General features: G+C 37.7%; 1 protein-coding gene across 1 annotated transcript; it reads right to left on the reverse strand.

The window, feature by feature from the left end:
* Positions 1 to 16: 16 nt before the first annotated feature.
* On the reverse strand, positions 17 to 15,184 carry pcmtd1 (protein-L-isoaspartate (D-aspartate) O-methyltransferase domain containing 1). The gene is made up of 6 exons (XM_061732475.1): positions 14,957 to 15,184; positions 7,700 to 8,170; positions 7,156 to 7,258; positions 5,878 to 6,049; positions 2,999 to 3,122; positions 17 to 2,721 (listed from the first exon to the last, which is right to left on the reverse strand). Exons 2-6 carry the CDS (start codon positions 8,004 to 8,006, stop codon positions 2,348 to 2,350), a joined length of 1,080 nt encoding a protein of 359 aa, XP_061588459.1. The 5' UTR covers positions 8,007 to 8,170; positions 14,957 to 15,184; the 3' UTR covers positions 17 to 2,347.
* Between the last annotated feature and the right edge of the window lie 247 nt (positions 15,185 to 15,431).

Genomic DNA, 15,431 nt, shown 5'->3' on the forward strand with positions numbered 1-15,431 from the left:
TAGCAGACACCTTCTGTGAATGTGACCTTTATTTTTGTGCCACAGATTTACGATGAAACAACACAATTTCAAAAAGAACTGCACACACCATGAGAAATCAACCTAAGCCTAATAAACTGCAACAGGACCATTTTGGCTCTAAACAAATTCATGTAAAATTAAAGCACATGGCGGGTTATAACTTGTTTTTTTTGTCAGGTACCATTTTTTTTTTTTAGTCCGATGCCATCCACATCAGATGTAACCATAGCAATCCCATTAACTTTGATACAGGGCGCAACCGGAGAGTCCAGGCTGTAGCGCTCCTTTTCATTAACAACTGCATTTTAGGTGACGGTATATAAATTGTCACATGGCTGTAATTGGTCGTGGAAACTTGTAAATCAAGTGAGACTGTTATATTCTTCTGGGTAACTATAAGTATAGAGATGATTTTATTCAATTATTGCTTACTTGCAAAGCTCTGAAGATAAAGTAAAAAAAAAAGAAAAAAGGATGAACTTGGATAAAATAAAAAGTAATGTCCTTACACACAAAAACTACTAATAGAATAATCAATCCTGAACCAAAATCTTTTGCATTATTACAAAATGAAGACCTAGCGCTAGTATATCTTCTCTAAGTCACAGATAGCAGTGAAGTTTTGATCTACAGAGTTCCCAGTGTCAAGAGTAGTACAGTACAGCAAGAGGGCGCTACAACAAATCAACTGCAAATTAAACTGTGTGCAGAATAACAATACATACTGTAGAAATCACTTTTATATACTGAATAGAATTAATATCAACAACATTCAACTGAGCTTTCTGAATACTAAATTATGCATTCAAAGTAAGATGGAGGAACTTTTACAAACGCGTGACAATAAAGGATGAAGAAAACCGATGACTATCAGTGATGTGCCATTTTCTTTTTTTCATGGAGGAATGTTTTTGTAGAAGTTCACCTTTGTTTGGAGAGATACACTCAGTATCCCACGGGAAGTTCACAGAAATCCTAATGTGATGGGGTACAGTATGTTGGCACTTGAAGGCCATCACTATCAGGACAGTTCTGCAAGCACACTGTACTTAAACAGGATTTGCATTACAATGAGTCCAGTCAACAAAGCAAGCCAAGGGAGAGAAAAAAAAAAAAATGGCACCATTTTTTTGTTTTTTCATTTGAGGATTGCAGATTAAGGTGCTTTTTCGTCCAGGATACAAAAGGCGTCAAAATCCTCAACAACTGTGATTTTGAACAGTAATTTTTTTTTATTTTTTTATTTTTTAATATAGAAAAAAAAAGCATTACTACACAAAATTCATCTCAAGGCCATCTAACGGATTGATCATCTTTAAATACAGATCATTTTTTCCTTTTTTGTTAGTTTTTAAAGAATCTTTTCCAAACTTGATCACATGGGACATCATCTCCAGTGACCAATATAAAAAGAAAAATAAAGTGAAGCAAAGTCAGGATCACTCAAGACTTGAACAATAAATTCATGCATGTGTTCATTATTAACTAATATCCCCCCTTCACTAGTTTAGTTGAAAATAAGAGCAACCCTTTAAACAACTGTCACCTATTTCCTCATGATGTCAAAGCTGTAATATAATTCATTATATGCATCCACAAAAGGGGTAAAATTATGATAAGGGCTCACATTGTGTCAAGTAACATGTAAGAAACCACATGAATGCACGCAGCCTGTAGAAAATGTCACATTAAAAGGTGGCCTGTAGAAAAAAAATGTATTACAAACCAATCTAGTTTTTTTTTTCCCCAGTGATGTCTTGTAACAGGAAGGTAAAAAACACACTGACCTTGTAATAACATAAGTGCCCCGTTATGCAAGAACATCTTTTAATCAAAATGGGAGAATGTGGCCTTGTTTGCCTCTTTGTTTCTTCTGCTGCTTTCTGCATCATTAAAACCACCAGACACTGATGGTTCGTTAAAGCTTCTACAAAAAGGTGCAAAGGAAAAAAAAAAAAAGAGAAAGGCTTGATTCAAGAGTCATCATATCTCAACAAACCTTGTAAGAATTTAGTTTTATACAGTTTTTGATCCGCGCATTTCTGCAGAAATCCTGCCATTGTGATATAATTTGAATTTCAAAACTGGTTCGTGAAACTATGTCCATTTGGAATACTTTTTACATCTTGTTTTTAAAACATACAAATCAACAAATCAAACGTAACGCTTGTGACAATCGTAACATTATTATCCAATAGTATCTACTGCAGGACATTTCATTCCGATACAGTGTTGCTATCAGGAGTATGTGATAATAATGCTACATTTGTACTGAAAAGGGTGAAGAAAACAATTTCAGCAGGCAGCGCACCCATAAAGAACAAAGTCATTTCTCTCTGTAATACAGCAAATATGCTTTCAGCGACTCTGGCAGTGGTAAAGCCATTATTTGGTCTCTCAACACGTTCACTTGCTTGAGGATTTCAATTTCGCCAATGTCTCTCTCCTCTTCCTCCTCCACCTCCTTGTGTTCTTCCTCAGCATGTTCCTCCTCTTCGCTCTCTACCATTTGCGGTATGAGCTGGTTCCCGACAAACACGTAGGTGTTGACGCGTCGCCGCCGACAGCGCCTGCGTTTGCGCTTCTGGGGAACTCTTTGCACCATCCCCTTCCCCTGCGTGTCCTCGTTGGCAAGGTTTCTGAGGGTGCGACGTATGTAGATCCGAGATAGGTCCTGAAGGCTGCGGACGGTGACTGGGGCTGAGGACAGAGAGGGATGAGACGGTCCTTTAGAAGTTCACATTGCTGCACTAAACTTTCAACAAGTTTGCCATAAACAAGAGAGGACACAACAAAACTGTGCCTCAGTAGAAAGAAATAACACAGGAACGGAGCGAATCCTGCTTCTGGAATCACTCTTCAAATCATTTTCAACTTCCAAATATCACCAGCTTTACACTTCAAAACGGGAAAATATAGTAGTAAGATATGAGGATGTTTTTATTGTTTCTTCCTTTTCTGAGGCAGGACAACTTACGCAGTTGGACAGTGTCAGGCTTCTCTCCATCTGCTCTGCTCTGCTGCAGCAAAGGGGCAAAGGACACCGCCAAGATGTTTTTGCTCTCCCACATGCACTGGCCGGTCCTGATTATCTGGGTCAGCTGCATAAACAGACAATGCATGAATTCAACACTGAATAAAACAAGAATGATGCATTACATCGAAGGGCTTGGGTTATGTGCCATGACAGACTCTCAATCTATAATTTTTTGTTGTTGTTATATTCTAATAAAGTCTCACTATTAAATTCATACCAATTAACTTTCACACATTGTAACCTCCATGGGTTACACTGGGCTGACACATGGAGTCAAATCATTAAATCAATAAATGGCAACGCCCAGGACTGTTACTTAGAAAGGAGCACTGGGTGATAAAATGGGGGAAAAAAACCGGGATAAAAATATTTGAAAAAAAAAATAAAAAAAAAAAATGAATCATTAAATCAATAAAGAATAAAAGTAAATAAATATTGCCATTATATACTAAAACAGGTTGGTTAAAGAGGTCTTATGCTTTTATCTAAATGTATAACACCTTGTAAAGTCGAAAGTACACACAAAGCAGTTATTTCCTCCCAGAGGAGCCTGTTTCTTAACTGTCAGAAACCCCTCGTCCACATCCATCTCATCAGGTAACACGTGCACATTAAAGCTGCTTACCAAGTGCACCCAAAACAACGAAAGAGCAGCTGTCTTACATAGTGTTACTTCTGAGTACATCAGAGCACTCTGTTGGAAGTGCAACTGAAAACTGTCAGGAATGGACTTAAATTTGAGCGAAAGGAGAAAATAACCAAAGGTTGCTGCAGCCAACAGTATGAGAAAAAACAAAACTATCACAATTATAAAACGAACTCTTGACATGATCTTTATTTAATCAGGTAGTCTAATAGGCATCAAGATCTTTTTTTTCCAGGGGGCCAGAGTTCATCATTGGAAATAAAAACTGATAAAGTAAAATATCTCACAGACATGCAAATAATAGACACAATCTCATTGTATTGAGGGAAAAAAAAAAAATCCAAACCCAAATTCAGCAGAATATTTACCCCTACTGGCTTATCTCAGGTGTGATGACTGCAGTTCATTTTCACACCTCATAAATCTGCATGTTTTTTTTTGTCCTTTTCAAATCAACATGTCATCTATACACTAGGGGGGGTGTTCAAAATCTCATCACTATATGCCAAAGCCAAAGCTTTTGTCTTCTTATGTTTTAATTCACTAAAATGTAAAACGTAACTAGACAAATGAGGGTTTACCTTTGAAATGGCAGGGGTTTTAATAACTTTTGCTTTACTAACCACTTCAATTAAACAACAGTATGACTGAACACTGCAGAAAAAAAGGCCTGTATATTATTGTATCACCAACCGCAACCAATCACATCATTAAAATGTCAGCTGATATCAGTTTGACACATGACACACGGTCCTCAGTAAATGACAGCTATATGACAGTTCAGGCCATGACGTGAAATTACCAATCCGCTGTGTGACAGTTCTTAATACACTGTTAGCCCACATCAGGCTATGATATCTACACCAGCAGAAACAACTTAAATACTTCCTTTGTAGCTGGAGGAATCACAGTAAATGGACTGCGTTTATATCACATTTCAAATGGGGTTTTTTTTTTTTAGAACAAAATGCTTTACGGTCCACGCCAAAAGTCACCCTTTCTTACATATTCATAACAGTTATTTTATTTAATTCAGAGGACCTACAATACACAAACACGGAAGATTGAGCATCTGGCCCAAGTACATGGACATGCAGATGGGTAAAACTGGAGCAGGATCCATCTGCCCTCTGGTTTGAAGTCTCTCTACTGACCTACAACCCCTGGCTAAGCCCCAAATACGTGCAAAGGCATTCAAACTGCAGGCAACATATCAATTCATATCAGCTGATGGAGGACACCTTGAAGCCAGCTGCAAGGTCCGTCATTAACCATCTTAACTGGAAAGAACATTTCAGGGTATGGGAATTTTCATATGAGAAATTTGGAAAAAAAGATGAAGATAAATATGTTTGTTCTGTGCACTAGTGTCTGATCACTATTTAAAGACAAAACATTTTCATGTTCAGCTCTGTACACCCACTTCTCTACTTAAACTGGTGTTTCATAGTTGTCCACTCTTGAGGATCATTTTTATAAGGTCTACGGTAGATAAAAAACGGGACTGGTGCTGATAAAAGGCTACAACAAAGAGGGAAAGATATGTTTTGAAAATGATTCACACTGGAGCAGACACAGCCTGTGTTAATTTCAGTTGTAGTGCTTTCAGGCTTAAATTACCCTTAATTATTTTCTGAGCAATGATTAACAAGTGTGGAGACCGTTTTTGTTCTTCCTTCAGGCTTGAATGTCTTTAAAAGAGAAAAAAAAAAAATAATGTGACATCTGATTTATTTCAAGCATATTGTACACCCCTGGAAATCCCGAGAAGAAAACATCAAAACCTTCCGTTGGACTAATCTGTAAACCAAGCTTAACTTTACATTTTTCCACTAAATGTTTTACACTCCCCAGAAGCCTTCAGATCAGGAATCTATCATAACCTTTAACCTCCTATAAAACATTTCTCCACCAACAACATTTCATCAATGTTCTCTCACATACTGTGTCCATATGCACACATCTAACATTTTAAAGAAAACATTATTTATGCAGCACTCTGTACACAGCTGCATAAATCCTGGGGCGTCGTGGCTCAATAATGCATGTGAAAGTTGCATAACGAGTCTTGCGGGTGAAAGCTATCTTACCTTGTTTTCTTTTATGTTTTGACAAGTGAATAGCAGTCAGAGTGTGTGCATTTTGTATCAGTCTGATAGCTTGCAGCGCTTACCTGATCCTCTATAGGCATCACCAGTATGCCCCCAATTTTGAGCAGTACTTTCATGTAATTTTCATGGTCTTTCTGCACTCCAGCGCCACAATAAATGCGATCATATTGGTGACTGTCTGTTGAGATTTCAAGGCAATTCCCCACCACAAAGGCTGGTTCGCAGAACTCAAACCTGGCAAAAAATAAATAAAATAAATATATGTAAAATACAAACTATTCATGGAAAACATGTTTTTCCATCTGTCGGGCTCATCATCACATTTGTAGAGAAATATGTAAAACTACATAACCACTGTCGTACATGCACTACAGCCCTGAAAGTCTCAAAACATTATCTCCAGGTGCCGGATGTGACACAGAAAATGTAAAAAATGGTTTTAATGGACTTGTAAAGGACAGATTGCTTGAAAAATCAGATTGAGCTCATGTAAAAATCAAGCTGGTAATTGTTCAAAGATTTCACAGCAAACAAGTATGTGTGCTGACCGAGTTTTTTCTTAAATTGTCAAATCAACAGAAGTACTTTAAAACCCAAGATACTTTGTGACTTAACTTGGTAGGAGTCAAAATTTAAATCAAAGTAAGAAACTATAAATTGAAGGTGGATTTATTTCTACATTTGCTGAGGGATTTTTCGTGGCACATATGCACTCCCATGGTGTAGCTAGTTTCATCAATCATGTTAGTGACATTTTATAGCAGCTCTCCGTGATGGTGTTCATTGTAGCTGAAGTGTAATAATCAGGCAGGGGTTTAAAAGTCTGAAAAGTTAATGCAGCAACAACTAATTTATCAAAATAATCAGATATTAACCGACTAATATGTGGAATGTCTGCGTGCATGAATGTGACGACGTAGCGTAGTGATGCGCCAAATGACACTGCTTTTGTGTAATAAGCAACTCTTAGTTGAAATGTTTGCCAAATGGCCCAGACGTAAACTGCACCAACGGGCAAAGGTCAAGCCTGCTGTAGATGCTCCATTATAAATGTAGTCTACCAACAACAAAACCAGTATTTAACATGTTTTTTTTTTAATTATTTAATTTCTACACACTGACAATACTCCATTTTGAGGGTGTTTGTGTGGGTGGTTATGTTCTGGGCAGTTTCTTGGCCCGAGCTGTTTGCTAGGCAACTGCCAAAGTCTCTGGGGAGTTGGTAGTACGGCTCTCAAACCGCAGAAAAAGAAAATACTGTAAATTGTTTGTTTTATCGTTTGGATTTGACAATTAGCACATTTCCCACCATGAAATATCCTTTTAGGCCATGCACTCACTTATCAAAGCTGTCACTGTTTTTTATGAAGTCATCCAGTTTCTGTCTGGCATATTCCACAACATCTTTGTGGATCTCAACTCCATGGTTCACCCCAAATGGCCCTTTGGAGGAAGAAAAAAAAAAGGCAAAAGAAGAAAACAAAATTAAAATCCAGCACAACATTAAATGTCCAAATTATTTCTATTATGGTATCACCCTGATCATTTATGAAGCAGAAAAGCCAAATATTTACAGATTTGTGGCTCTCAAATGTTAAGGTTTGCTGCTTTCATTTGTTATATGCAAAATTAAATTATATTTTGGGTTTTAAGCCCAATAAAAAGTGTTTATAAGCATAAAATTGAAAAGGATTCCTTCTCCCTTTATCATTATTTTTAATGTTCTCTATCAGACATGTGACAAATTATAAAAATAATAATGATTATGTCAACAACCATAGATGATAAGTTGCAGATGCCCCATTAAGATTTGAAAAAACATCTGATCAGACATGGATAGAATAAATAGAAAAAGAAGCAGATATAAAGCTACATGAAGATTACCTATAATGAGGCCAACCATTGTACTCAGGTAGCCGGTTCCACTGCCCAGATTTAGGAAAGAAAGTCCTGGCTGCAGTTTTAGGGCCTCCATCACCTCGGAGTATATACACGGAGCAGACAGGTGTATGTTTCCGTGCTTCCATGCCAAGTCTTTGTAGGCACTGTCCCGATAGCCATCCAGGTAGTAGTCGCCACGGTCTATGGCCCGGAAAGCCTGCTCCACTTTTTCTGTACGGATATACTGAGCCTCCTTCAGGTTATCTATGAGGTCATCATTGTCCTCCCCGGCACTCACAGCTCCCCCCATGGCCGAAAAAAAAATGAAGAGTCACACAAGGGCTGAAGTCGAACAAAGTGTGAGTCGAGTCCTCCTCACAGCAGCATGGAGAGTTAAGCTGGCTGAAGGATCCTGCCAATGTGAGCTGTCAAAAGTCAGTTCAGAGGGGCGTTCATGTCCAGGCGGCAAGTGACCTGTGAAATATTACATAAACAGGTTATAGCAAAACGCCTGTGAGGAAACAAAGTGTCTGGTGAGATCTAAAAATGGGATGCAGAATTAGTCAGACTGCTGACTAAAGATTGTATTAATGCACTACTGGGACTTTCTTGTGATCAAAATTATCAAGCGAGAGACACACAGGAAATTTCCATGTTCCCTGCAGAGGTAGACATGTCATAACAGAAAAAGCACAAGTACAGTCATTAACCTTGATCATGTCTCTATTCAATTTGGCTTCAAGGAATGTTGCATAATCCATGCTGACTCGCTGATGTGACTTGCCTGAATCCAACAAAACCATAATTGGTGCAATTTATCACTTCTACGCTTTCTACAATCACAGGACAAAAAAAGAACAAGAAAAACAAAAAATGCTGTAAAAAGTTAATTGGACTGTCACAACTACAGGATAAGCTATTTTCTTGTCCTGTCATGCCAAGTGATGCACTGTAATATGTTTTTTTGTGCTGAAAGGGCTCAAATTCAACTCTTCCAGCTACTGTAAATTTTTTATATATTTTTTATTTCTGACTTTTCAGTCTTTTTACCCCTCCCCTGCATGTGTGTGCTAAGTGTACTACTGACAACAAAAATAAGTTTCCCCACTGAGGGAGAAAATAAAGCTTATCTTATCTTATCTTATCTTAAAGTTATTAGTTGCTTTTAAAACTATTTCTATCGTTGATCAGAAAATACTATTGATTTAAAAAAAAAATCACTGGGTTTGTATGTGTATATGTATGTATGTACAGTATGTGTATGCATATGTATGCGTATATATATGTATATATACTAAATATAGTAATAATGCACATATGCCTTAGGTTTTTACCGGCATGGTATCAACCATTAATATGTGTGCAGACAAGGTAAAAAAAAAAAAAACCTTGAGGCCCGGAAGGTTGTAGGGAATATATTGTAAAACTATTCTGACTTTCTGGAGAGAGAAAAAGGCAAAGTGAATCAATAATAACAATAGCCATTGGTTGCATCTCTCTCTGAGCTTCTCAGAATCAGACTAAAAATCACCTGCTATGAGGCATCTATGTTAATGCTCCCTACACCACTGGCATTATCACATACTGCTGCAGACTCTGGTACATACATGTGGATTGATAAAATATAAAACTGACATTAGGGGTGTGCTGTATTAAAAAAATAAAATAAATAAAATCCCACATATAGCATATGTCATGTCATACTAAAACAATCATATTGCACATTCTGAAAAATATATGTTAAAGCACTTTATATAAATCATATATCATGACGCATTCTAAATGACTGCGTGCATGTACTAACTTACTATTTTGACTAACCTTTTCTGAAGCACTCTTACTTGCAGTGAAATTGTTGCTCATTGCTATAGTGATTTCAGTATTCTTCACATAACCTGCTCCCATCATAAAGGAAGAGTCAAGTGATGGGTTTGTTTTGCAGGAAGTAAGTGAACAATTATCTGTAAAACTCTTTTTCAAGCAAGTGTGCACAGAGCCTAAACCTGAGCCATCAGCCAGAGATTATAAGCATTTCAGTACTTCCTATTATCTTCTGTTATACTTCCTGGAGTTTTAGACGATTTTGCAGCAGCTAAAACTCTCCTACAAGAACAACTGAGAAAACAGTGAAGACCAGGAAGATCCCAATGGCATAAAAAGCTGTGATGTTGCTGTACTTAAGTTGATAGTGCCTTAGCCCTGATGCCATCCAGGTTATGACCAAATCAAAGTGAAGTGTACATTATTGATTACTGAATACTAAAAAGACCAATAAGCCAGTTGCTCCTAGATATTTGGACATCTGGAATCTAGACATATTTATTTTTTGCTGAAGACACTTCTCCGTGGCTTTCAACACCCAAACAGACCCTTGTATAAGTCTGTACTGTTTTTCCTATTTTACCATTAATTTACAGCATTTAAATTCTTATCGTCCTCCGCTTTCTTGTTTTTAAGTTTGTGAACTTTGCCTTGATTCAAAAGGTATTTGGGTCAACTGTTGTTTTTTAATGTGCGCCATAAATACATTCTCATCTATATTATATCAGAGTCAACGTCAGCAGCCAAGAACAGGCTGCTGTACAATCAGACAAAATATAAAAACGTATTCGACATCTGAGTCCCATGGGAATACGACGCATACCCTGCAGTTCTGCTACTGTAATAGAAAATACCCGTATTGTAATGGCAAAGCTTCTTTGATGACAATAAATATGCCTTAATCAGCTTCATGGGAAGCATAGTGGAACAAGTTTATTGAGCCGAGAGCCATTATAAGTTTTTAAATCTGTGATGAGTTATGGCTGTACGTATTGATCTTTTGATTGGGTTAATATAACAAATCAGTACTCAATCGACTTTTTAATAGATTAAATGTTAAAAGGCAGAACAGATGTTTTCCTGTTTTCTCAACTCCATCAGCTGGCAATCTTGCAATAAAAGTGAAAAATTAAGGAAAAATTAAAACCTGATATTGGTTTAACTTTCCAATTCGGACAAGATTTAAATGTTTGAGGGAAATTGATTTTTATAAATACACGTATTCAAGTAAATTAATGAGAAATTCATACAATGACCTTCAAAAAATAAATAAAACAATTATTTTAGTGATCCTTTTTTTATCTGAGTGCAACATGAAAAAACACTGAAATAGTTTGTTATCCATTATAGTTGAACAAATACTGAAAAAATGATGTCCTCGTTTGATATTTTTGGTTAAGAAAAAAGCAATAAACATATAGTACAGATTATTGCAACTCTTGTAGCAGATGGGATCTCTATTCTTCTCTAATAATTCTTTAGAAACTAAAGCTTTTTTACCAATCAAGGGAGAACTCTGCAGTTGCTGGTATTTTATAAACACTTTTGACAACAAAAATAGTCCCACCAATCTGAACGTGTGCAGCTTGATGTGCAGCCTCGGAAAGCAAGTTGAGAATTCCTTCTCTGCCTCCTCAGCATCTCCACATCTGACTCAGCTAATAAAGATTAAATACAGAGGTGACTTTGTAGTGGAAGGCACACTAAGGTAATTTTCCACAGGCTCTTTCTTGCAGGCAAAAAGAATCAATGATTCCCTCACTATTGCTGGACATACACCAGAGCATTTTTATACCCCCCTTTTCCCTTCTGTGGGCTTTGGAAGAAAATCCAGGAAAATGGGTCATGCGAGGTATTCGGCATAAATTGCTTTTGGACAGTGCTATAGTCTTACTACTGATAATCCACAATCTTGAAACAGAGGTCATTAACAATCCCCTGCTTTACCACAAATCAAGAAACCAGATAAGAGCATTTGTTGCTGCAGTAAAGCTAGTTCTAAACTGAAAAGAAAAACTCACTTTGTAAAGAAAACTCCACTTGCAAAAAACTCGCACAAGGCCCTGGACTGTGTATGGGAAAGTATATAAACATGATCTGAGGTCATGAATGGCTCCCATAGCCTGGTTGGGAACACCTAACAGAATGACAAAACATGTAAGAGATCCTCTAGTAACCCAAGAGCAGCTCTGATGCTGTAACCAAATACCAGAGGCCTGTCCAGGCAGCACACCCAGACGCGCAGTGTTGAATAACAGATAGTGTGAACTTAACTGCCCATGTTTACCGCCTTTACACTGTAAAATAAGAGGTTATGAATACAAAATTGCATTTATATTTCTGAATCTTAAGACCATATCTGTTTTCCACCATATCGTAAAAATAATCAGGCATGCCACTTAATTTTGCAATAAAGTTGTAGAAACAGGCACCACTTTCTTTTCCATCTGGAGCACATTAAAGGCAATCTTGGGTAATCCTAACTTTATATTTATAAACAACAATGACACTGACTATGTATAGGTTCATCAGTATTTTCATAGAGGTGTTACTTTAATAAAACCTTTTTGGCACTTAGGTCATGAATTTGATTACATTTGGGGTTGGGCTTGATATTCTGGTCCTGATCAAGTATATAAATATCACAAACAGCCAAGTAATAGAAACACTTTACTTTTAAACTCTAAACAGGTGCATGCATTTTCTTGAATTTCAACAATAAAGAGAAACCAAACTTTGTGAAGCTAAGCTGTATGAAACTTCACATGTACAGGTGTATTAAAGAAGTGACTAATAACTGCATTTGTGACCAGCTTGCTGTTGCAAATCTTGTGATTTTGCATTTCTTTAGCTCTTTTCGTTAATGTTTTGTCAGAAAAATGGAAATAGATTGGGATAGATTCAGCTGCAGTGTTTTAAATATGCATTTTCAATTAAACAGCCAGATCTCTTCCACGAATGCTTAATTATTTAAATTTGTAATTTTATGTGAAAATTAAGTAGTATTCTGCAAACGGGTGCCGTAGAAGAAAAAAAGTTTTCAAAAAAGAAACAGTACATCAAACCCTCGCAATTTGATCCTAATTAAATTTGATAAATTAATCAATCTGCTAAGGTAGACCATAGTGATTTTTCGCCCCAAAAAATACAGATATTAATTGTAACATATTCAAATACAGGAAACTGAACATTGTCATGCTTTCAGACAGCTAAGACCCACTGATATGTGCTCCAGTGTCAGATCTAGGACATTGGTTTTACAGATAATCTCCCTTTACGTATTCTACTGAGTATCAATGTTATGTTTCATGCTTTAACATGACAGTGTGTCAGTTATACTTACCCACCGACTTCCTTTGACTTTTGAAAGTTTAAGAAGGAAATCGAGGGTGGATTAGAGAAAAAGCCATTCATAGTAGTTTTTCTTGCTGTGATAGAATCAATAACAAGTATTAGTTTAGTGGTGATCACGTTTTTATTTTGAAAGTTATGAGATATAACTAATTTGTTTATTGCGGCAGTAAATGTATTTAAGCAGAGTAAATAGTGTTGTACTGCCTACCACAATGACCTTTCCTTTAGCACCATCTTCAGACTATAATATTTAAATGCTCACTAGTGGATAAACCCTGCTGAAGTGGACATTAATAATGCACTTCCCCAAGCTATCGGTAAGAACCTTATGGTCCACTCTGAATTAATTAAAAGTTTGTTAGTATCTCTCACTGTTTGGGCAATTTTGACTACACAGCCCCCCCACCCCCTTCTATTTAAGAACATTTGAAAGAAAGAAAAAGCCAGGGGACCACAAATCTGTTTGTTGTACTGACAAAACAGGTTGGTGTGTGAAACTAATAATAATTTAGGAAATATACCACCTACAAAAAGTTTGGTAACATTTGCTCTGGATGTCTTTGTTTACCCATGAGAGTGAGTCATGCAGTTTTCAGATGAGTGTGATATCATAGGTCAGAGCAAAATATTTTATATTAAGCAGATGTGTCTTTAAACCTGCTATTTCCAATAACTGAGTATTTGCTTAAATTTTCATCACACTAAAAACCAAAGACTTATCTTTTTCTAATATGTAATGAGCAAAGACCCATAGGAGGTTGCTGACACAGTCACCATCAGGTCACTGAAGAAACATCAACAGAAATGTTCATGGATTTCTATGAAAGTCATGCTGGGTGTCAGAAAAAAAAAGAAAAAATACAATTACGCAAATTTGCCATTAGATTGTGGTATATTTGGTCTTTTGAGTCTTCAAAACAGTGGTATTTCTTGCATTAATTTCTACCGGAGTGTGTTTTAATTAAAGTGAATAAAACGTAAGTTACACCTTTTAAATTGATTCAACTAAAGTTGCTGTTCATCTCAGTCACGTTAGTCACCTCTTGGAGGTGTTTCTATTTTTCTGGCATCTCAGTTTTCCACGCAGTGGCGTCCACAGATGTTCTTAAGTTCCCGTGATTGACATCTGCTGCAGCCAATCAGCGCTCTCCGTGGTCACGTGGTGCGGTTGCCACACAGCTGACCACCCGACAGCCAATCAGAAGCCGTAACACGTTCTTTGCGCTGCGTGTGACGATGGAGCAAAACAACAACAGCGTTTTCATGGAGCCTCGTCAACCCTTATTAATCTCGCTTCTTTTGTTTATCTCACTTTTGTGCACCTGTGAGAAACACGTGGCGAGTCAAACATTTACCAAAGCATCTGTCAAACACTCACACAGACTGGGATCGGATCAAAACACGGGTTTTATTCCCCACTTCTCCAGTAAACGCAGTTGCTGGCCAGCTCTCTGCAGTGCGATTAACCCCAATCTGCAGATAAAACTAGTTTGTTGGGGGGGGAAATACTCTATTTGTAAAAAAAAAAAAAAAATCCCACGGGGAAAACAAAAATATTGCTCATGCCTTGGAGCCCCTTCCGCATAATATAGCGGTCAAAAAAAAGAAAAGAAAAAAGTCCCACTTAGCTTGCTTGTGCGGCCTGAACACGCATTGGTGTTTAAAATAGTTTTATTTCGGATGTGTTTAATCTGAGAGGGTTACTGATTAATCCTGTGAGTATTGGAGGGGGGACAGAGCTGAGCTGGCTGTGGTTAGCTCTGGTGGGCCCGAGTGCGCCATCATCAAAACACAGCACAGCAGGTTAGGTAAGCTCGCCTCTTAAAGCCTGATTTATGGTCCCGCGTTACACCGACGCAGAGCGTTGGCACCGTACGGCGCGCGTCGCCGCGTACCCTACGCCGTCGATTTAACGCGGAACCATAATTCAGGCTTTATCCTGCACAAGCCTCTGCACACAAATACCACTGCAAGTAAAAAAAAAAAAAAGGATTTTACACCAGGCTAGTGAGACCAACAAGACCACTCGCAAAAACAGCGGTTTAGTTAAAAAGGAAAACAACCAAACAAAAAAAAAATACTCACAAAGTCGTGTCGCAATTACTCTTTGCGAGTGGATGCAGCGTGAAATGCGACGGCCAGTTGAAAGCCCCGTTTCACACGCTGGCAGCCTCTTCGACACAACTAATAAGTAGTTCACCGAGATAACTAGCTGATTTATTGAACAGATAAAGTGCAGCGACGAGCCGCTGTCGAGCAGAGGGAGAAGAAAGAAACAGCTGAGAGGAGGATGTAAACACAGGTCACGTGGTCTTTAAACGTCCACAGAGAAAACACTGTTGCTCTGCTCCCATCTATCCATATTAAACTGTCATTGGTACACTAAATAATACATGCAATACCGTTTTTTTGGGGGGGGGAAAGGACTTTTATCCCACGACCTAAGCGATAATGATTTTGATAATAGAAAACTAAGCTCATGCGGTTAAAGGGGGATCTAAATTTAGCCTTCATCTGACTGCTGGTGAAGTGGTGGGAACCGGTGACCACGTGGTTACTG

Source organism: Cololabis saira, chromosome 10, assembly GCF_033807715.1.
Source record: "Cololabis saira isolate AMF1-May2022 chromosome 10, fColSai1.1, whole genome shotgun sequence".
NCBI lineage: Eukaryota > Metazoa > Chordata > Actinopteri > Beloniformes > Belonidae > Cololabis > Cololabis saira.